Source organism: Nymphaea colorata, chromosome 5 (genome assembly GCF_008831285.2).
Source record: "Nymphaea colorata isolate Beijing-Zhang1983 chromosome 5, ASM883128v2, whole genome shotgun sequence".
In the NCBI taxonomy this organism is placed as follows: Eukaryota; Viridiplantae; Streptophyta; class Magnoliopsida; order Nymphaeales; family Nymphaeaceae; genus Nymphaea; species Nymphaea colorata.
Genome location: NC_045142.1, coordinates 7,845,430 through 7,866,847, shown reverse-complemented (window position 1 = coordinate 7,866,847; position 21,418 = coordinate 7,845,430). Strand labels below are relative to the sequence as shown.

Here is a 21,418-nt window from a genome sequence, read left to right as displayed (position 1 = left end):
TATGCACGAATTTGAATTTTACAAAAATAGAAGAATGAACCATTTTAAATTATTTTTATCAATAGTAAAAATTTCACAAGTTTTACTTGTGCAAAAGGTTTAATTGATTTTCTTTTAAACTTGTAGATTTAAGCTGACGATTTATATGTAGATACATACAATGATTTCAACGTCTGATATTACATATATTGGGACTCCATACAATATACACTTCTTAATGACTTGAACTTGTAGAAAAAATTTGTTGGAGTATATATATAAAATAATGAGGAGAGGGAGAGAGAGAAACTAATATTTCTCATGCACTTTTTCCCCGTCAAAAGTGGGACCATTTTGTCCAATCGATTTAGCTTGAACAGACGGGTGGAATTAAAGGCACCTTTTTCTTCTCTTTATATGAAAAAAGGAAGTCGCTCGAAGCACAATGTTTTTTGTTTTTCCATGGCAGCAGCAGGTCAAAAAACCAACTTCTACTGCTCAATCAACGACCGTTGACCGTTTTCTGCAGACTTTTCAAGGGAAATCATAGATATAATGGCACCAGGTAAGACTCAAAATAGAAGTCAATTTCTCCTTTTGACCCTGGACACACTACACAGACTCCTTAGGTCGACTGCCGGTAGCACCTTCCAATCAGTTTTCACTTGGACAAAAAACGGCACGTCTCCTACCACACCATAAATTACTTTCTACTGGACTTCACGTCCGAGAAAATTACCAAGAGAGAATTCGATTCAGAACATGGGAAGCCAAGTAGCTCGGCCAACTACTCTGTAATACAGTATTATATATAGATACACCAAATACATATGTAGCATCCGAAGGTGAAAACCAGAAAACACAAAAAGGGGCAGATCTCAAAGGAGAAAAAGGAAAACGAAAAAGGGAAAAAATGGGTGAAAAGAATTGGAGAAATACCTAAGCATTGAGAAGAAAAAAGGCCCCTATATGAGATTTCACGAGAAATTGGAAACCCACTGTCCGGAAGAAGGGTTGCATTCCTATCCTAAAACTACAAAAGATGCCTCCCCAACTTCCCATTAATACCAGCATCATGCTCAAGCAAAGGTGGGCATTATGCACCCACAAGAAGAATGGGATATACCATCTGCATACAGCATGATTGGTTTAGTATTTGTACATCGAAGAGCCTGATGGAGGTGGGGCGGGTGGCAATCGAGTTGGTGTGCGCCGGCTGTTGGAATTTGTGTTGGTGCTCACGTCACCATTCTGGGCTGGGTCGCTGTACCTTCGGCTATGGCCATTAGCAGATGAAGAGCGCGATGAGTCTCCAAATGAACCAGAGTGATCCATGGTACCATTTGCAGCACTATCAAATGCAGTTCTCCAATCATCACCTATACCGCCGGCTCGAGGGCTACTCTCTGTATTTTATATGAAATATTTTAGAAAAACAGAAGTACTCTTAACACAATACGGAAATAAAAGCATCGGAAGGCTGACAGCGGATAGGCTGCCAAGTTTGCTAAAAGAATAGCACAACTTACCGGTTGTTCCACCACCTCCATTGGACCAATTGGCAGCACCAGATCGATTATCATGTACACTTAGTTGGCGAGTGAGCTTAGACAAGAGGGATGACTGCTTCTGGAACCGCTCTCTTCTACGTTTTACATTCTGGTCCTCCTGAAGCAATTCTTCAATCCTCCCCGTGCTTTGAGCACTGTGTAGAAGAACAATACAAATTATTACTGAAAGTCGACGTGAAATGTATAAATACATACATACATATAAATATATACACAAGGACACCCCTCTTAAGCATGGAATGCTTTAGCTTTAACAGATGCACAGAAGAATAGATATAATTGAGTTTCAGCCCAGAATTTCAGTCAGGAGACATGAGCAACACTCAAGTAAAACAGCCACCCATTTAGAATGAAGCCAGCCAGAAGCCAGATTGATCCAAGCAAACCAAGTATTAATAGAGACAAAACTCCAATCCTTTTTTAAGCAAAGATTCCTCACCGAATGTGCTCGTGAGAAATTCAGCATGCATGAAGAACAAAGAAAGTCTTGACTACGCAACAAATCAATAGGTCAACCAAAGAGTCGATGCAAGATTTAGGAACCCCTAAGTCTCAGACAGCCTAAAGTTGACCCAACTTAGCCACCAGCACATCATAAAAGCTAACCCAGCTTGAGACCAGGTTTTCTAGATTAAACCAATAATTATCACCTTTACCTGATAGAACTATAAAGCTGATTCAGCATCTCTTCTTTTGCTTTCTCCACTTGGCAGAGCACAATTGCCTACAGAAAAGAAGATTCAAAAAAAATAACATGACCTGCTAATATCTGTTGTAAAAATCAGTACTTGCTTACCTTCGGAACATTAGCAGCAAGACTGTTCAAAACAGCCTCAACATAACCCCGTACTTCTTGAGCCATCCACCTAAGCTCTTCTTCAGGATCTGCAGGTGGCCTCCTAGCCATGGTGTCCTATAGATCCACCAAAAATGTTGTACTTGTTTTAGTAAACAAAGACAAGCTTTCTGCATTATATAGTTTAAAAAGAAAATAAAAGTATATATTGATAGAAAAAGCTATGTCTTCTCATGGACATTTAAATCTGTCATAATGCCAAATAACTATCATCATACGATCACTGTGTCTAAGATCCCATTGGCAAGGCCATGGTCACAGGACTGTAAGGCAGCCAACAGCTTGAAGATTTCTGTTGTCTGATGTTATGGATAAATATGAGTGGGTAAGAGAAGGCGGAAGCATTTATGTTATGTCTGTCCACACATATATGTATAGGTTTGAGCACGTGAGATATTTGGGGGGAGATCGCACAGCCCAAATTGCACGATAGGAAAGAGCATGCTTTATGGATCATGGACTCATAGATGCAGCAATTTGTCCTTTAGAAAGAAAAGGTCATCGAGATCAAGCACCCAGTACAAACACTTTAAAAGTTCCCATGCTCATGAGTTGCAAGGTAACAGATAGCAACTTTAAGCATGAGATTGCCGCTGTCGTCAATCCAAGGGTCGCCGCGACCATGATGAAGCTTAAAGTATGTAACTGACTTCACTCATAAAACAACCAACATATAGACACAAGTCACACAACGTCCTATATGTTCAGAAGTCAAACTTTATAAACATTTGTTCTAAGCAGTTGTATATCTCCAAACAAGTTAGTTAGCAAACCTTCCACATAGTAAGCAAGTGCGAAGGAACTCGATCGACAAACAGTTTCGACTATCAAAGGTTAATCAGTAAATAAATTGAGAAGTTACAAATCTCAAAGAAAAAACACCTTTGACTGCTTCATAACTTACAAGTGATCCATCAGAAAGACTCTGTCGAATGGGTAGGCCAGTCTCAGAAGTTCCCTTTCCAGATGTTCCTTTAGAAGGATTGATGACATTGCTGATCTTATTTATCCACTCAATTTTGTCTGCGATGCTCTCAGCCTTCAATACTACCGCACTGTGTGCTGCATCAGGAACAATGAATTGCAAATCAGCAACACGAAATCGAACAAGAGAAAATGGTTAATGAAGATAAACAAGAAAACCTTTTAGAACGGTCTTATATGGAACTTTGCTAGTAATCTTGAATGCAAGACTTGGAGCTTTCGAATCAGGTCCATTGTCCTTTTTCTTGTCCTTGGAAGATTTTGATGGAGGTTCCTCAGCAGAATCATCTGGAATCTCCTCTATGTTACATTCCTGCACAACAAACAATATTGCATGATAACGAAAAACTTCTATTGATTCTGAAGACATTAAGATTCTTCATAGACCCTCTGAACTTCATACCTTCCCAAAAAGAAGGTAACATGTTACTAACTATGTTTCAGGCGTACAGCCAAAAAAAGAACCAGAGAACTAGCCCTCATTTTAAGCCCCTAAAATATTCACTTCTTTCTTTTCAGTTAGGAAACATGGAAGATGAAAGTCCCATAAGAACTGAGGAAAGGAGATCAGGAACAGGTTTTCAAATACAGTATCCCAGTGACATAAATTAAGAATTTGCCAAAGTCTTGGACTGCAAAGGCAGCCAGAGATGCAGCAATTTTTTATCAATAGCTTCACTGTAGATGAAAAGAGCCTTTCTAGCTTCTAAATTTGCTATTTGTATAATCCACATACTATGCCTTTTATGTTAATAAAACCTGCGCACTAATTACATGAACGAATAATTATCAAACCACATATTGTATAATTGGGAACCATACTGGGAATCTGAGGAAATACAACCATATGTAAAGGGCACCTCCTGTCTAATATGCTAAAAGTAACAGGACTACTAGAATTAGAAACAAAACAAACAACAGAAACTTTGTCTGCCTTTACAGTAATCAACTGTAGCAGTAGGAAGTATGAAGCAAACACCCTTACAATGAAAACCTGAAAGCATGATATGAGCAATAAAAATTCTATTACAAAAGAAAAAGCATTTCGTGCACATGTCAAAGATAGCATGACAGAGAAAATATGGTTCATATACGAATCTGTGAAAACTGAAGGATGGCAGCAGAAAAGTAAAAAAAGTAGTGAAAATGTAGAAGCAATACACACCCATAAGCCAATGATAACATGAGCATGAATGCTGGTCTGCTATAAGGCACATCTACAGCTTGTGCGACAACTCATGAAGAAAGGTACCAGGGTGAAACCTACGTTGTGTATGCACATGCTTCGTGCATGCTTGCGCATGCAGAAACAAGCACATAGACACAATACATAACATATTTACTATAAATAAAGTTACTACATAAGGCGATAGAGGATAAATCATATCTAGCAGACGAAATTTGTTAATGCTACATGGCATGCGAATATGCAGCAGAATAACAAACCATTAAAGATTGAGAATCCAAAGGAAGGGGTTCTGTCAACGATTTATGCAAACCTCCAAATTGATGACACCACGAAAATGCCTCTCCTCTTGCTTCTTAGTATATCCAAGCTAAGGAAGAAGAAAACCAACATCAGTGAAAAAATCCATGATTGGCCTCAACTAATCGAGACCACCACTAGAAGTTCTCAAAAGATAACTATTGATTAAGCAAACCTTACCTTGCAACTTTTCTCATTTAGAACAAACCACCGTCTGCTCCAGCCATTAGTTTTTGCACTTTTCTTTAACAAGAAGCCTATAAAGACAAAACAGTTGCCCCAATCATTGGGTCTTGAAAGAATCATAGAAATGTTTCATAGATTACAAAGTCCACATTTGAGAATTGTGTGTTGATAGTCTTCTCTTTTATAAAAGAAATGCCATTTGCAGGCAAATGGGCCCTGGAAGTCCAAACATTGCACTGAATGCTTCATATAAGTTGGAAAAAATATAATAATGGAAAAAAAAGTTCACTTGGCAGAGAAGAAACTATAAATATCCACTGTCAACATCATGATCATGAAAGGTTTCACAAATTAAAAAGAGGGAGACAGGGAAAGCATGTTGCATGAGTGTGGATGTAGGAGGGGTATGGATGGGGCAATGGGGTGTGTATGTACACTTTTAAAAGAAACATATCCATTTGAATTGGAGCATAAAATATAATAATCAACTACAACAAGTAGTAACCAAAAAGCACCAGTGTCCCATGTGACATAGACAGGCATTCACCATCATCAGCTTGCCTTCAGAAACTGGGTGAATTACCAATCTATATTCACCAAAACCAGTTCTAGCTAAACAAGTTATCATTTTTTTAAGGAAGAGCACATTAATCATTTCCCTTTCCCACTATCAAGTTCATGTACGGCTGGGAATAATATGAAGGGATCAAAATGAAACTTCTAAAAGGTAAAGGAACCCAAAATACCTGCTGTAATCTCCCCACTTGGACCAGCAGTTTGTAAGACAGAGGAGTCTTTGGAATCCTTTTCTGAGTCTTTTGTTTTATCCTTGTCCTTCATTGATTTCAAACTTCCACTGCTTTGCTGAGATCCAGTCTGAGGGCTTGTCGCCTAAAAAAGAAGATTATTAGCTTGTTTTCTTTTTGACATTTGCACCAATTACAGCCATACAGAAGTTCATAGGTCAACGTCTCCACTAGACATATTAGACAAAAGCTTATGCCTTGAACTTCAGGAAATCCATTCATCTTCAGAAATGAAAAGCATATGACATACTCTGTTGAGTATCGCTTGCTCAGCTTCATGCCCTCTTTTTGTTGAACGATTTTTCTGCTCTTCCTCTCTTCGCTGCCGATCCATCCTGTTAATCAGCATAGCTAAATGACGTCAACTTGCTGAATGTGTTAAAATTAGTCAAAAGGCAATCACAGAGAGGTGAGGTCAGTGTAGTGGGAAGGGCTTTTGGTTAGAAAATAGTTATAGTCAATGTGCCAAACCCATGAAAGCCTGTCTGTGCCCAACCCAAAGAACCCATAGACCACAGAGGCAAGCGTATCATTCCCTTTTTTCTTTTCCAAAGTGAATGGTTTTATTTCCACACTGAAGAGAGGCCTTTGCACACCCCCTCCCACCACCACCACCCCCCACCCCCCAAAAAACAAAAAGTCTGTGCCCCTCACCCCTGGCCCTGGGGTTAACAAAGCATGTTTTGGGACTGCATGATCCTGGAAAGGAGTGCCTGGGACATGACAGCGACCATGGGTATAATAACGTAGATCCCTTGTGACTGGACCGCCTTGCCACCCAGTGTGTTATCTCCCCTTGGGGCAAGGTTATCATTTATCCCCCCTTGGGGCAAGGTTTTCATTCACAAGGCTTTACTCCACCAAGAATGTAATTATGCTGTTAAAAGTGTTCGGGGGAGCCTAAGCAATAAGTAGAGCGTAATGCCGATGTACGCATGCATGTATGTGTAATAGTGTGACTGTCTATGTATTTAGTTGAAATATATATATACAGGACAGCTGATTCTGTAAAAAAATTTCCAAAATAAAAATTCTACAGAATTAATTAAAATAAAAATCTTAAAATAGTTAAAAGAAGTCATATGGCAACCTTGAATGAACCACCAAATCAAAACAGATTGGCACAAAATTAAAGAAAACTAGTTGATTCAGCCCAATTTTGGCGATGGTGGTGAAAAGAATTGGAAGCAGCTTAGGCAGTTAGAGGAGCCTGGAGCCTAGGCAACTAGATGCACTAAGCAAGCTAACCCTAAAAGAGAAACTAATAAAATGCAATACCAATCACTAAAATTAATAATGAAACTAAAGCATTTCTCAATTGAAAACCTACAGCTATCAACTTATAATAATAAAAAAATTAAAAGGGGAGATGACACAAATACATTAAACATTCCATAACACAATAATAAGCATAAATAAAAGTTTCAACAATCAAATTTAATGAAGTTAAACAGCTAAAGTTTACAAGTTATACAGCAAGGGAAAAAAAACAAGTAAATGACATTGCTCTTCAATGTCATAGAGCATGCAAAATTTTACCATTTCCTAAATGCTAATTGCTAAATCTCTAATTTTAATTTTTAAAACTAAAACCATAAAAAAAATAAGCTTACTAATTTCATTTTTTTAAAAAATAGGTATGCAAAAAACAAGAAAAAGTATTCAAAAGATAATGCATACATATGTGAATTAAAAACTTAAAAATAACATAAAATATTCAAAGCATAGTATATGAATTGTAACTGTAATTATAAGTGTGGATGCACAGACACATGTACTTTTAATTAGTGTTGTACGTATTGTACGATACGTATCATATCATTTACAAAATACGATACGATATGCCCCATGTATTGTAACTAGGGGTGTGTCATGCATGTATCGTACGATACGAGTTGATTTCAAAAAAAGGGGGGCTCGAATCCTCCTTTTGAGTTTTCTTTATAAAAACCCACCCCTTCTTCATTTCTAACCTAGAAATCGTGCCTCCGAATTTTCAAAGTGAAATAATCGATTAAACCATGGATTTGTGTGTGGGTGGCTGATTCCCGTTGGAAGGAAAGGGTTTTTTTTAAATCGTGACGATAAAGATGAAGAAGAAGATGGAGATGAGGATGAGAATGAATATGATGAAGATTATGAATGAGAGCCGAGAGTGCCTTCATTTTATATGTATTGACATTGAACATTTTCACAATTTCGTTATCATCTTGTGATGTAATACATAACATCTAAAACTTGGTTTTTGATGTGGTATCTCATAGACTTGTGGACCTGACTTATGAATCTATGGTTATGAAATTATGATATAAGTTATGTAATTGTTGACTTCTTGTGCTTTCTAGATTGATATTGTTATGAATTTTGATGTTTACGAATGATGAACCATAACTTTATAGCAATAATAAGTCTATCATTCTGTAAAACATGTTTTTTATGAAGAACATATTATTTTTTCTTTTTACTGATTTTTTATGAATTTTTCAAAAAAATTTCCTATTTTTTCTGATTTATTAAATCAAACGATACGGTTACGATGATATGTTACGATATTTTACGACACGGCGTATCTTAAATCCAGACCGATACGCTTTTTACAACATTGCTTTTAATGCAAAACAACATGCAACAACAAGAAACTGAAAAAAACTGCATGAAAATCGAAAAAGAAAAAATGATCTAACGCCATGAAAAAAATAAGAAATAAAAAAGTAGGTTGTGAATTAAAAGATCCAGGCTATTGGGCGTCTAAGCAAGCCTATGCATCCACGGCGATGTTGTGGGTATTTCCAAATAGCAACTTCACCTAGAACCAACCAGCCTAGGCAATCCCAAGCCTGAGAACCGAAGCAAGCCTTTGACAACAAAAATTGTGACTAAGTCTCAATACCTAGGTAGAGTTCCCTGGTATAGAAGACTGAAAAAATTATTCGTCAAAAGGCACACGTTTCCATGACTTTGACCATGATATATGACTCAGCGTAAACTGAAATGCAAAGCAAACATCAAGCAGCATTCTTCATAAAATTCACTCATCATAGAAAGCTAATCAACAATCATTGTCACAAATATCGTTCTTGGGTTTTTAATGGTGAGATTCTTTTTCAGGTATTTTTGGCAAAGTTTTTTTTTTTTTTGGGGGGGGGTGGGGGATTGCGGAAAACTTGAAAAAATGAAAAGAAAATCCAAACACTAGGTACAACTAAAATGAATGACAAACTAATAAGAAGACATAAATAAAACGAAAGTAATAAAAAAAAATGTTTTAATGATGTTAAAAATAATGAAAAAAAAAATTAGTTTAAGTTTAAAATTGAATCCATCATGATATTAACGTTAAAAGGGATAAAAATGAAAAAATAGGAAAAATAAAAAACTCAAAAAAAACATGATAAATTTGTTTTACTTTTTTTCCAAAATATAGTGATTTTTCTCATTTTTTCCATTAATAACGCGATGTTTTCAAAAATATCGTGATATCTGAGACATTATCAACAACAAACCCATGGATAATCAAGTGCCATGTTTGATACCTCCTTTGGACCAGGCGAATAAAGTGTTGAGGTGGCACGAAAGCACGTTCCATGTCCACAAGTGCAACAACCATCTTCTTCGACTCATTTCTGAAATCATCTAAAGCAGCAGATGCAATCGCAACAACCTTGACCCAAAAAGAACAGCAGAATGAACTTAGAGCACTCTTTATCTGAAGAAGAAAAATAAGTTGCGGGGAATACAACATGGCCATTGATGAATACCAAATACAGATGGCCGCAAACCAAGTATAACAGTAAGGACAATTTGTATTTTTGAAAAATAAAACATGGTTGAAATAATTAATTTTCAGCTATCAATGTCATAATGGCACAAAGGTAGTTCTATCTCCATCAAGTAGATTCAAATAACAAGGCAATATATAAATCATATCAGTCTCATATCTATCTAAAGACAATAAATTCAAAATCATAGCCACAAATATTGTTTTCAGGTTTTCAACGGCAAGGTTTTTCTTGGGTACTTTTCTGCCAAGTCGTTTTTCCCCTTGGCAAATTTTTGAAAAATGAAAAAATAAAACAAAAATAATGTCTTAATGATGATAATAATGATAATAAATAATTTCATTTAAGATTAAAGATGAATCTATGATGTCACTAACCTAAAAAAAAAGAGAAAAAAAAGGAAAAAAACACAATAAATATATTTTTCATATTTTTTTCAAAAAGACAGGTTTCTTTCGGGGTTTTTTTTTCATTTCTGACATTTTTGTCATTAGCATCAAGATATTTTTGAAAATATCACGATATTATTAGCTATGTTCAGAACTAAGAGTCAATAATATTTGTAAAATGACTACCACTTCAGTGCTTTTACATAGATAATTTCATATTTCCTGAAAATGGCAAATTTATTCCAGCAAGCTTTTCATTAACTATTCTCAAAAGATAAAAACTTGCACACATAACTCTGGTCAAGATTACCTCACGCTTAAATGGAGGATATCTACCAAGACCTGGTGTTGCAGATGCAGACGCAGAGACTATGTCCATTAGCACACGATGAACCTGTTGCAATAACGAAAACAAAAAACATTTATTGATGATGTAGGGCCAATCAAATAGAAGAAATGCACTGGTCTACTTAACCTCTAACCAGGCCCTACACTAGCAGAATCATAACACAGTCTCCTAAAAATATATTCCTGATACAACACCAGTCCTTGCAAACTAAGTTCACTCAACCTACTTCGCGGTCTAGCTGGTCAAAAACATAAATCACCAGGAAGTTAACAAGGCAGCAGAATTTCAGAACGGCTGTGGCAAGCCCTAAGCTGAATCAACCAACTTATTTTATGTGTTTGGTGTGTGTATAGTGTGTAACAGATAGGTTATATATGTTTGATACAATTTTACTGTATTATATATAACATGATAAATACACATTATCAGGTTATATACTGTAGACATTATCAGAATTTGCATTCTACAATCCACATGCATATATACAATAAATTTACACATAGCCACAACTATCATGTTCAAGCAGTAATCGGGAAGTATATTTTCTTAGAAAAACCCCGGAATTCAAAAAAGTTAAAAACACAAAATAATAATTAAAAATTTTGAGTTTCTTTACCAATTTTCTTACAAAAAAACATGGATGAAAACTCAAAATAGCTATTGAAGCATTCAAAGAAGAATAAAATATAAAACCCTATTTTTCTTTAAAAAAATGCAAAATTTTATTTTGCCATGTCTATCAAAATTATGGCAATTTTTCACCTTTTTTTCTTCACTTAACTTTTTTCACATTTTTTTTAAAGAACAGCAATATTTGTAGCAATGCTTTCACATATATACATTGGTACATAGTACATAAGTTCGGGAAACATGTACGTGACATAATTAACTAAAAGCATAACATATAATATTAAAAGACAGTATAACATTGAAATTTTCATGACCAGGCTAACTCACCAAGTTGAGCTGCTCGGCTGCTGATGAACTCAGTCTGAGTTCAGCTCCAAGTCACTAGGTTTTAAATTTTACTTGTAATGAAGAAATTAAAACACGACCCATAAAGTTCAAAGAAAGAAGTGATGGATAATAATAGTTCATAACATCCTGTTTGATGTCATTCCTCTCTCTCTCTCTCTCTCTCCCCTCTCCCCCTCACCCTCCCCCCACCCCCACACTCCCAAGCTCTCTCACTCTCAAGTTTAGCATGTGAGGTGTGCAGAGAGTTGAAAGACAAGACACTCACCTAGGATGATGCAGCTCCAACCTCTCCAGGTATCCCTACTGAATATTCTTCACTAGAATATTTGAGTGGTATCTCATTGATACTGACATGAAGATCTATATAGAGGAGAAAATAGGTATATTTCATGGTATAAATCTATGACTACAGCTATCAGGAATTTTTTTGGGGCTGTATTGTCTACAGTCAATATACATTATGTTTCAGATTGTTGACATAATGACATTCTTAGTGAAATTAGTCACTTTCATTTTCCCTTTCTAAGAGGTAATAAAATAAGAACGAGAAATAATTTATGTTAACCACTTCATCTTAGATCACCTCATCAACGCAGAGTCGTGACGGTTCTTTTGCCAGCTCAAGAACCCCTTTTATCAGAGATCTCAGACCCTTTTCAGGAGATATAAGGTAGGGTTGATAACCATCCGCTTCCAACACAACCTACAAAATGTTAAAGAATAAGCTAAAAAGAGACAACAACCAAAAATGCCTCAAATTACAGTAATATATAAGGCAAGATTCCTAATACCCTTTTAACATTGTTGATGTCAAAATGCCTGTCCAGAGGAAGTTGCTTAATCCTATTTGGGAAATTCCCCTCAAAACTTGCCACAACCTTCCAACCTCCACCCTGAAAAAAAGCAACAAAGGAAGGCAAACAATTAGATATAATTCAGAAGCAATGTCACCAGACATGAAAACAGATCACCTATTTCACAGGTGTAGATGGAACTCTAGAGGTATATTCTTCCAGAATAGATAGTAAACAGATAAAATAGTGAATTGGTACAAACAAGGACCTGGCACTTGTCACCAACCAGGCAATTGGCACATGAAATGCACACCAGATTCAAATTATGGCTATGAAATAAATTTCAACCTACAGCAAAATCCATGGTACCAATGCCCATTCAACCGTAAGGTGCCGCATAACAATCTCTATGCTTCAGATATCATGCATTCAACTATACCCCCAAATTAACAAATAGACCCAGCACTAAGTAGAGAAAACATACAAAAAAGAGTTTAAACTTTTAAAGGTGACCCTCAAAATTCAAAGAAATTTCAAATTAAAGGAGAAAAAAATTGCAACTAAAAAAGCCATACCTCGCCTGTCGCAATATGCTGCAGAAACTTGTCCTCAAATTCTCGGCATAACTGCAACGCTATGGCCCTTGTTCCTTCAGCAGTAGTTACCATCTGTTCACCAAGCCTCACCAATTCATCGTCAACCATTTGAGACCTCCCTTGCAACCTAGTAACCCCAGAAGAACAAACATAATTTCAACATAACCAAACAGGTGTATATATATAAATAGTTAAATACATATATATACGGACTCATGCACTCACAATAAACATATATATGCATCTAAAACTCTGTATGCATATTTGTATTTTAATTCACTTCAAAAGAACAAAAAGGGGCTAAGTGGATTAGTCTAGCACATTATCACAAAAATTTCCATATAAACTTGAGACAGAAAGGACAGTGCCTCCACTCCTTTCTCATGTGTACAAATATATGGAAACCATTGACTCCTCATAGTTTTATCAATGCATAAGCGAAGTTCTAAGAAAACTGCTGTGGCTCAGCATTTTGGGAAAAAAGAAAGGTGAACCTTGACATATGTGCAATTTCCAACACTTTGCTTCCAAAAAGGCCTAAGGATCCAATGGAACTTGTTCTTTGGAATCCACAGAAGAGTCAGAAACCTAGGTGCTTTAAAGCTGCTGGGAGGCTAAATATTTATGTGCTTTCATGTATACTTGCTAGTTGCTACTAATTGCAACATACTTGACAGCTGACCAAGTAAGAACCTCTTTTCACTAACACATCCATTATACAGAGAACTAAGGTTTTGCCCCTTTGAGATGGGGTTCAACACTATGAAGTCAAAAGCATAACTAGGTGGAGCCAATGGACCCAGGCTCCTCCAACAAAGCATGTTACCTTTTTTATATTTCACCACTCAAAATCCAAGTCTTTTTCTTTCTTCTGTCTTCCAGTATATTGTTGGAGGTGAAGGAATTTCAAAATCCCCATTTTTGTTCCTTTTCCTGTGTTTTTTCTTTCTTCTTTTTTTCCCCACATTTTCTGTTAAATAGGACCAATTAAACCCTGTCTGAACCCCCACTTAGGCACAGCCTAGGCTTTTTCTTGGGGTCCACCACCTAATCCTGCCTAGTACCTTTCACTACATAGGATCAAAGAAGTAACAGATCTTGTATAGATAACGGCAATTGGTGGTGTTGGTTTTTTCAGTTTTAAAGCATCCTTCTACACTAACTATTCCCAGCATTTCTTTCTATTGTCTTTTCATTGGCAAAGTGTGTACAAAAAAGTACAAAAGATAACACACAAATAGTAAATAAGCATGTGAAATGCTAGTACTGCTAGTACACAGAGCTGAGAAAACTGAAGAAAAATAACCTTGTTAGAATGTTTGGAAGCTTCACTTTCATCCGATTACGGATCTGACGAGCAAGAGTATCAACAAGAGCTATCCTACCAAGCTTAGCCTGTGGAGCACCAGTAAGTATGGATCTCAAACTTTCACTTTCAGCTCTCCATGCAGTTTCCAGCGAGCTTTCAGAGCCCACAGATCCCGACTGCGCTGATGCAATAGAAACAGACTGACCGATCAAAGCAACCCAATCAATTTCACTTGTGCTGCGTGGCCCCTGGCCCAGAAGAAGAGCCTGAACAGCTGCAAGAGATTTTTGGTCTGAAGCTGCTTGATCAATTTTACTAATAACACCAATGGTTCTGGTACCTACATCAAAAACAAAGAAAAATTCAAAAGCAAGGATCCAATAATGAACAAAATATAGAGAAAGTACAAAATTGCATGTGAAAATCTGTCTGGCTCAGATTACCCAAACCAATTAAACAGATCGCACACAGATGGCTAACATAAAATAACACCCACCATCAGAGTCATACTCCTTAGCCACCTTAAGTGCCCTACAAGAAGAAATATCTGGTGCTTGAGAAGCAGGCACAATAACCAACATGATCGCATCATTATGTCCCACATATTCACTGATCTGGCAAAAAGAACATTGCATATCAAATGACCATCAACAACCTAAAGAACAGGTCACAAAGTCACATGGGGGATGAATACAAAATTTTGTATGATCAAGAATTATATCCAACCACATATGAATATGAATCATGCCTTCAGAAAAATACATAGCTAAAACAAAAATAAAGAGTAAAAGAAACAAAACAAAAGCAACTAACCAGGGAATCGTCCATAACCCGCTGATCCAATCCAGGCAGATCAATCAACTTAAGTGGAGGAGCTGTAAGAGATGGATAAATCACAAATCAAGGAAGACAATTACTGCAGATTGATCACAAATTATGTATAACATCCAATTTCAGCTGATAAAGCAGTTCAATTGGCTACAAGAACTTGTTTCTATGAACAGAGCATCCGATGAGAGACAGGTTGTGACATAGATACTCCAATTAAGATGGAAAAAAGGCAACCTACTAAAAAACCAGCATGTCAGAATGTTACTTACAAATTCCCATAAAGCCATATGCAACAATACTTGAAAAGCCTAGAAGCTTTAATAATTGTTCCTTTAGTTGTACCGACACACTATCATGCTGTTCATATTATTCCACACAAACAGATCATAAACTTTTATATAGTGCAGTAAATATTGAAAACAAAATTTGGATAAGGGGCATAATGAAAATCTGCCCAGGTCATACAGTTATAGAACTGGCAGACAAGCAGTACGTTAAAGGGATGTGATCTTTGCACCTTAAAGGGATAGCGAAGCTCAGTTTTTTATTGTTATTAAAGCAAGATAAACCTCAAGAGTAGATAATGATAACAGTCCATCTTGTCCTCTTTCTGAGATATGTATAAATCCTTTCTTTTCAATTATCTTTACTTTTCCTTAAAAGGATTGAGTATTTCACATTGTAGTGCTACATGTTGCATCATCCATTTACTACTAAGAATAAGACCAGCTTATGTGATAAAGATATCAAGAAGAGCAAGTATCCACAAGGGTGCTCTGAACCATGTTCAGCATCACACATGTAGTGTTGGAGCAGAAAAGCGAAGAAAGAGTCCACAACATAAGGTCTATTTCAGAATTGCAATCCCAATTCAACATATTGCATGATATCCCAGCAAGTCAAAAGCACTTGAGTGAAGTACAAACAATTGGAAGGACACAAAGCCACATAAATGCATGAGAATGACAAGATATCAAATGTTAAAAATATGATCAGACAATACATAAACCTCCTTTAAGAGACGGATACCATGAACAAGGACAAGCCGACAAAATGACTAACCTGCACTTGTGCGTAATTTCATATAGATCTCCTCTGGGCGACCTTTTCCAGAACTCTGAGCTGCAGCCCCCTTGCTTAGCCTATCCTGAAGAGAATGGCGAAGAGCACCTGCCAAATTCCTAATTTAGTGTGCACTGTCCGCCAGGCAAATATAGACCATGCACAAATAGAACATAACAACGTGGCAATATTCACAAAAGAAGAGCATATGATCCCCTTGAAGGAAGGATCGGAAACTATTTATTTTCAGTTGCACAAAAATAGAAGGAAACACAATTCATGTGTCAGATAGATCAGTTGATACGTCAAACACAATCATGAAATCAAATTATGCTTTAGCATCACATTATGATTTTAAATAAAAGCATGAAAATCCTTAATATCATAGGCAAAAAAGATATCCGAACTAAATTTGTTTTTGAGAAAAACCGGTGCAAAAAGGATGCCGTTGAAACCATTACACTAGAAAGCCGATCAATAAAAAGGGGACTCACTTGCAGAAACTTGCTGTGATCTACTGTCAATTTGCAAAACAAGAACCTTGCTGCTCAACGAACTATCCCGTTGGAGGTCAATACAAATAGGAGCACGAGTTGCACCATTTTCCCCAGTAGGCTGCAGGTTCGGATGCAATTGTGAGTGACTTAGGAAAGGGCTGACAGAGAACAAGGAGAATCCATATAGCTGTATTATCCCATATTAAATGGCTTAGGTTGTGAAAGAGAGTCAGATTACTTACAAGAACAGGATGTCCAATCAGACTGTTCAACGTGGCGGATTTTCCAGCTCCCTGTCCAAGAGAAGAAAGAAATGCACATGAATATCAAAATATTGGAATTGCCTTCCCAAATTTTGAATAGGATAAATTTGGTATCGAGTCTACACACTCGACATCAAATCCCAAGCACGTGAATGCACCATAAAGGATGTAGAGCGCTTTCTAATATTTATCCACGCACCGTTGCTTCCCCAAATTTTGATAGCTTAAAACTTGGTACCAAGTCTACACACTCGACATCAAATCCCAAACATGCCAATGCATCGTAAGAGATACAGAGTTCTTTGTATTGTTTATCCACGCGCATGTGGAATCGCACCCATTCCCTACATCGGCTTGTCAAACGGCCCTCCCACCCCATCCCCTAAACCAACCTTTTCGTCTGTTTCAGATCAAATCGCTTGGGTATATATCACTGCATCGAATGCTCCAATGCCCCTAGAAGCATGAGTTTTAAGCAAAATATGTATATGTAATCGTCTGTCTGCATAGCCAAGGCAAGACAGGGCAAGCAAAAGATGCAACTGAACACCAAATGGTAATGCTACAACATAGCGCTGCATATGGCCCTTGCATCGGGAGTCACATTGGATGCTTTGCTCCCCGATGACTTCACCTGGCTAAGCTCCACGAATCCCGGATGGACCACGGGACGATAATGGCGCCAAAATCAATTCGCGCTTCAAGGGTAGTGTAAACTTCACACACCTATCATATCTCTTCAAAGCATCACCAAATCGCGTATTGGTTGAAACATTTCTCTTAATTCGCACAACAAAATGCAAGCAAACAATCAATAAATCAGCGAAGAAGAAGAAAGGGAAAAAGGCATATTCCAGTCAAGTGCGCCAATTTATCGAGAAAGGCTTCCCAAGCGCCGGGCCCCCGATCAGATCGACGCCATACAACAACTCCGAAGAATAAAGCATCAAAAAAGGGACGCGCGCGATTCAGATCTTCAAAAAGCCGCAAAAAATAATCAAACGAATCGGCCGCGACGGCGACACTCACAACATTGCCGAGAGCGACTACGTTCATGAAGGTGGACGCCTTCCTCCTCGACGGCTCATCCACATCCTCATCATCCAGCACGGCGGTCGCCTGCAGCATCGAGTCGGAGAGTTGGACCAACTCCTCCATGGCCTCCATGGCAAGATCCGAGGACGAATAACCAGATCGCGCCCTGAAAGAAACAATTCAACCCCCGCAGCGGCCGTCGACCACGAGCCCCCCTCGATTGGACGGCTACACGAGAGACGAGATCCGGATCCGAATGGCTTCAGTTCCGGGGATGACGCTGCCGGGCATAACACCGGAAACCGTCGGGAGGTCCAACGAACCGGCGATCAGAAGAGGGAAGAGGAGAAGGCGAGAGAGGAGTGGGTGAATTAGGGCAAGAGTGAGGAGAGGGATCCGCGAGGAATTCGGAGGGAGAAGGGGGGGAAGAAGGGAATATGGCCAACAAAAGGGAGGGGGAAGGAAGAGAAACGAAACCCTCCACTCTCTCTCTCTCTCTCTCTCTCCTCTCTGCCGTTCTGTTCGCTTTTGCTTCGCGTCGAGTGCTTCCTCCTGCGTTTTGAATTCAAGAGAGAGAGAAAGCGAGAAGGGGTCGGCAGAATGCGGGTGGAATGACGACCGAGCGATCACTCTTTCTCTCTCTACACCGAATGCTTATTGCGAGGGCTTCATCTCGGGCTTTTTAAAATTTCCCACTTCTTGTCAGATTTCTCGACTGGAAAATGTACTTGATTATTTGTCCACCCAAAAATCAAGCAAGCATTTAGAGAGGTCCACGAATGCATTTTGCGTAGCAATTTTTGATTCTGCAGGAGATGAAAGTCGACGGGCGGAAGGGCTTTTTGTTTCTGTGCAACAGTGTGTTATTTTCTTACTTCTTCAGTTTCGGCTCCCCGCGGTTTTCATCTTGGGGGGATTTCATTTCATTCCGTTGTTTACTTATTGTTCACTCTCCAAAGCTTTTTCTCCTCTAGAAAACTTTTTCCAAATTGATGCATATATGTTGACCATATATCAAAATAGTCACTGCCTTAAGACTTTTTACTGTGCAGTGGCTCTTTTTCAAGAAAGAGCCTGAAAATTTCTCGGTTATAAATAATTTTGTTTAAAAGAATCATGGTGCACTTTTAGATATGCACCACAGTGCCAAAATATGATCTACTTTTGAAAATCACATAAATATAATTGTTCAAAAAGGAAATATTACAACGAAGTGTCTTACTAGTTTCAACTTACCTTTAACTTGAATTATTTGATTTCATTAATATATAATTAGTCATCTTGAACTATTTTCAAAAAGAACTTTCTTTTGTACTCCCTATCTTATTTATGAGCTCGTTTGATTGTCCTTTCCAGCATCTGGAACGGACAGGGACGTTCTGTTCAGTTAAATCCGGCACAATCGACGGACAAAAGACAATCGGAACGGACCGGACAATTGAATCGAGGTATAAATTCAATTGTGCTTTTGCACATGGAACAGCTCTCGACTCGCGCAATCTTCCTCTGCTCTCGAGCCTCCACTCTCGATCTCCCTTTTGCGTTGTCCCCCTCCCTCGCATTTCTTCTGTCACTTCCCTTTCCGCCGCCGAACATCGGTGCTTCTTCCACTTTCCGCGCAGTCCGTGGAACCATGGCTTTCGAACGCCATTGCCAGTGCCGTGTGGGTGTTCTCCTCCCCTGGACGTCACTACCAGAAACCCTCTCTTGCTGGCCGTGAGGAGCCACCCATGAGAAGCCTCTATCGCCGCGTGTGAGGAGCTACCATCTCCACCCATTTCTTTCTCGCTGGCCGTTTCTCTCTCTTCCAACGACAGGAGGTAAGCCTCCCTCATTCCTCTCTCTCTCTCTCTCTCTCTCTCTCTCTCTCTCAGAAATGGCTTTTTTTCTCTTCCCTCCTCTGTCGTTTTTTCCAATTCTCGGTGAGCCAATGAATCTCTCAGTCTTGTTCGTCTATTCTCGCGCTTCTTTGGTTCTTCTCCTTCCTCTGCTGCATCAATGAAGTCCAGGTGAGGCCTCTTTGTTTTTCCCCTCTCCCTCTCCCTCTCGCTCTTTCTCTCTCCACTCCACACGACCGCCTTCATTCCAATGGAGGTTTTGTGATGCATTTGTTTCTTTTCTGTTGAATCGATTGTCGTTTTTTGCATCAATTAGTTGAATTGTGCTTTTGTTGCATCGATTCTCATTCCATAGATCTTCTTTATCACGTTGATTTTTCTTTTTTTTTTTGAAGTCTTAGTAATTGTGCTTAAATTATATTGTGCTGATGTAATTTTAGGTATTGATTGTATTCCAGTTGCATGGCAATGAAGTGTAATGACATGTATGTAGTTTGAGAAAATGCAGCATGAGAGTGGTGGACTCTTGGGCGTGACAGTTGCATATAGTTATGTCCATCAAGTGCTTGTTGGAATGCACAAAAAAACCTTAGTACCTTAATCTAATGGTGCTTCATGTCAAACAGTACTTCAAAGAAAATATAGTTGTGCTCTTATTGTGTTTATGCTTCTATTTGCACTTTGATTTTGAAGTATACTCGGTTCAGTATTTTGCTTGCTAATTGAAAATTCTTTTGCAGGTCGTGTGGAATCTTGAGATAAGTTTGTTTGTTGCTGTATGTACTTTAATTTTTTTCTGTTTTAATATGTCCTAATCTATCGACTGATAATTGTTGTTGTTTCAGCTTATTCCTTTTTTTCATGTGTACCACAGGTCGCAGGTGCTTCATCTCAACCGAGGCCTCAAGCTCCTCTTTAAACGTCTTCTTTGTTCCTCTCCCTTATTGACCCTCGAATGATGAGCCGAAAAAACTCAAATGTAGGAAGGAACTAGTTCTCTGATAAAACTAGAGCTCCCTTTGATTAGGCTTGCTTTAGCTGAAGTGCTTGTAGTGTAATCTGAAAATTTCATGTATGTAATGTTCATCACCTATTCTTAGAAAACCAATGCACCCTTGAATCAAACGGTAGCAGAATGCAGATGTATTGTTTTGTTAATAAAGTTACACCATTGCTTTTATTTCCATCGCTCATTATGACTGTCCTGTCAGTGCATGTGCAGTAAGAGTTTGAAGGAACCATCCGCTATCCTGGGGATGAAAAAATGTTACTTGGAATTTTTTTTTTCAACATTAACTTATCTTCCACTAAATTTGATTTTGCAGTTTTCCATTTTTATCAATTTCTAATTTTCACCTATATGGGTATCAATATGATTTACTGATAAAGTTACAACATAAGCTAGCTAACTTAAGTTAGCTCCAGCTTTCATGAAATTAAAGTATTGACTTTACGAAGAAAATCACAGAAAGTAATTGTGTATTCTATATCTAAGAACAGTGTTTTTGTTTTTTGTCATCAAACAGGGTAACAGCGGACAAAACGAACCAAATGAACTGGACAACATGCAAATGCGGTGCAGAACAGGCAAAATGGACAGAACGTTTAACAAACAGTGGACCAAATAGGCGGAATAGACAAAACAGTGAAAGGCAAAACAAATGTCGGATAGAAACGATGCAGTGTTCCATTGTTAAAACTATCAATCAATGGACATAGGACATATTGGGACATGACAATGGTGCGGTGGACATGATGTCTTATCCTTTTGTCCGGTAATTATCAATCGACCTCCAAAATTGTTGAAACAAGGATTGCCATTTAAAGGGA

The 21,418-nt window shown here is 38.0% G+C and overlaps 1 protein-coding gene and 1 long non-coding RNA gene across 4 annotated transcripts; one reads left to right on the top strand and one right to left on the bottom strand.

The window, feature by feature from the left end:
• Window positions 1-754: 754 nt before the first annotated feature.
• On the bottom strand, window positions 755-18,402 carry LOC116254136 (dynamin-2A-like). Its single transcript, XM_031629273.2, has 22 exons — window positions 17,745-18,402; window positions 16,695-16,745; window positions 16,450-16,570; window positions 15,956-16,063; window positions 14,876-14,937; window positions 14,559-14,676; window positions 14,060-14,402; window positions 12,733-12,880; window positions 12,155-12,256; window positions 11,947-12,066; window positions 10,347-10,430; window positions 9,402-9,529; window positions 6,119-6,203; window positions 5,809-5,953; window positions 5,057-5,133; window positions 4,890-4,946; window positions 3,550-3,703; window positions 3,311-3,468; window positions 2,347-2,463; window positions 2,207-2,274; window positions 1,509-1,684; window positions 755-1,385 (listed from the first exon to the last, which is right to left on the bottom strand). The coding sequence occupies exons 1-22, from the start codon at window positions 17,880-17,882 to the stop codon at window positions 1,129-1,131; spliced, it is 2,817 nt and encodes a 938-aa protein (XP_031485133.1). The 5' UTR covers window positions 17,883-18,402; the 3' UTR covers window positions 755-1,128.
• A 735-nt stretch (window positions 18,403-19,137) lies between these two features.
• LOC126410082 (uncharacterized) lies at window positions 19,138-21,418 on the top strand. 3 transcript variants are annotated; one of them, XR_007573465.1, is made up of 4 exons: window positions 19,176-19,570; window positions 20,329-20,364; window positions 20,463-20,567; window positions 21,115-21,418. It is a non-coding gene; the product is annotated as an uncharacterized LOC126410082 (long non-coding RNA). The 3 variants fall into 3 exon arrangements; XR_007573464.1 differs by lacking the exon at window positions 21,115-21,418 and having other exon boundaries at window positions 19,179-19,570; window positions 20,463-20,768; XR_007573466.1 differs by lacking the exon at window positions 21,115-21,418 and having other exon boundaries at window positions 19,138-19,759; window positions 20,329-20,768.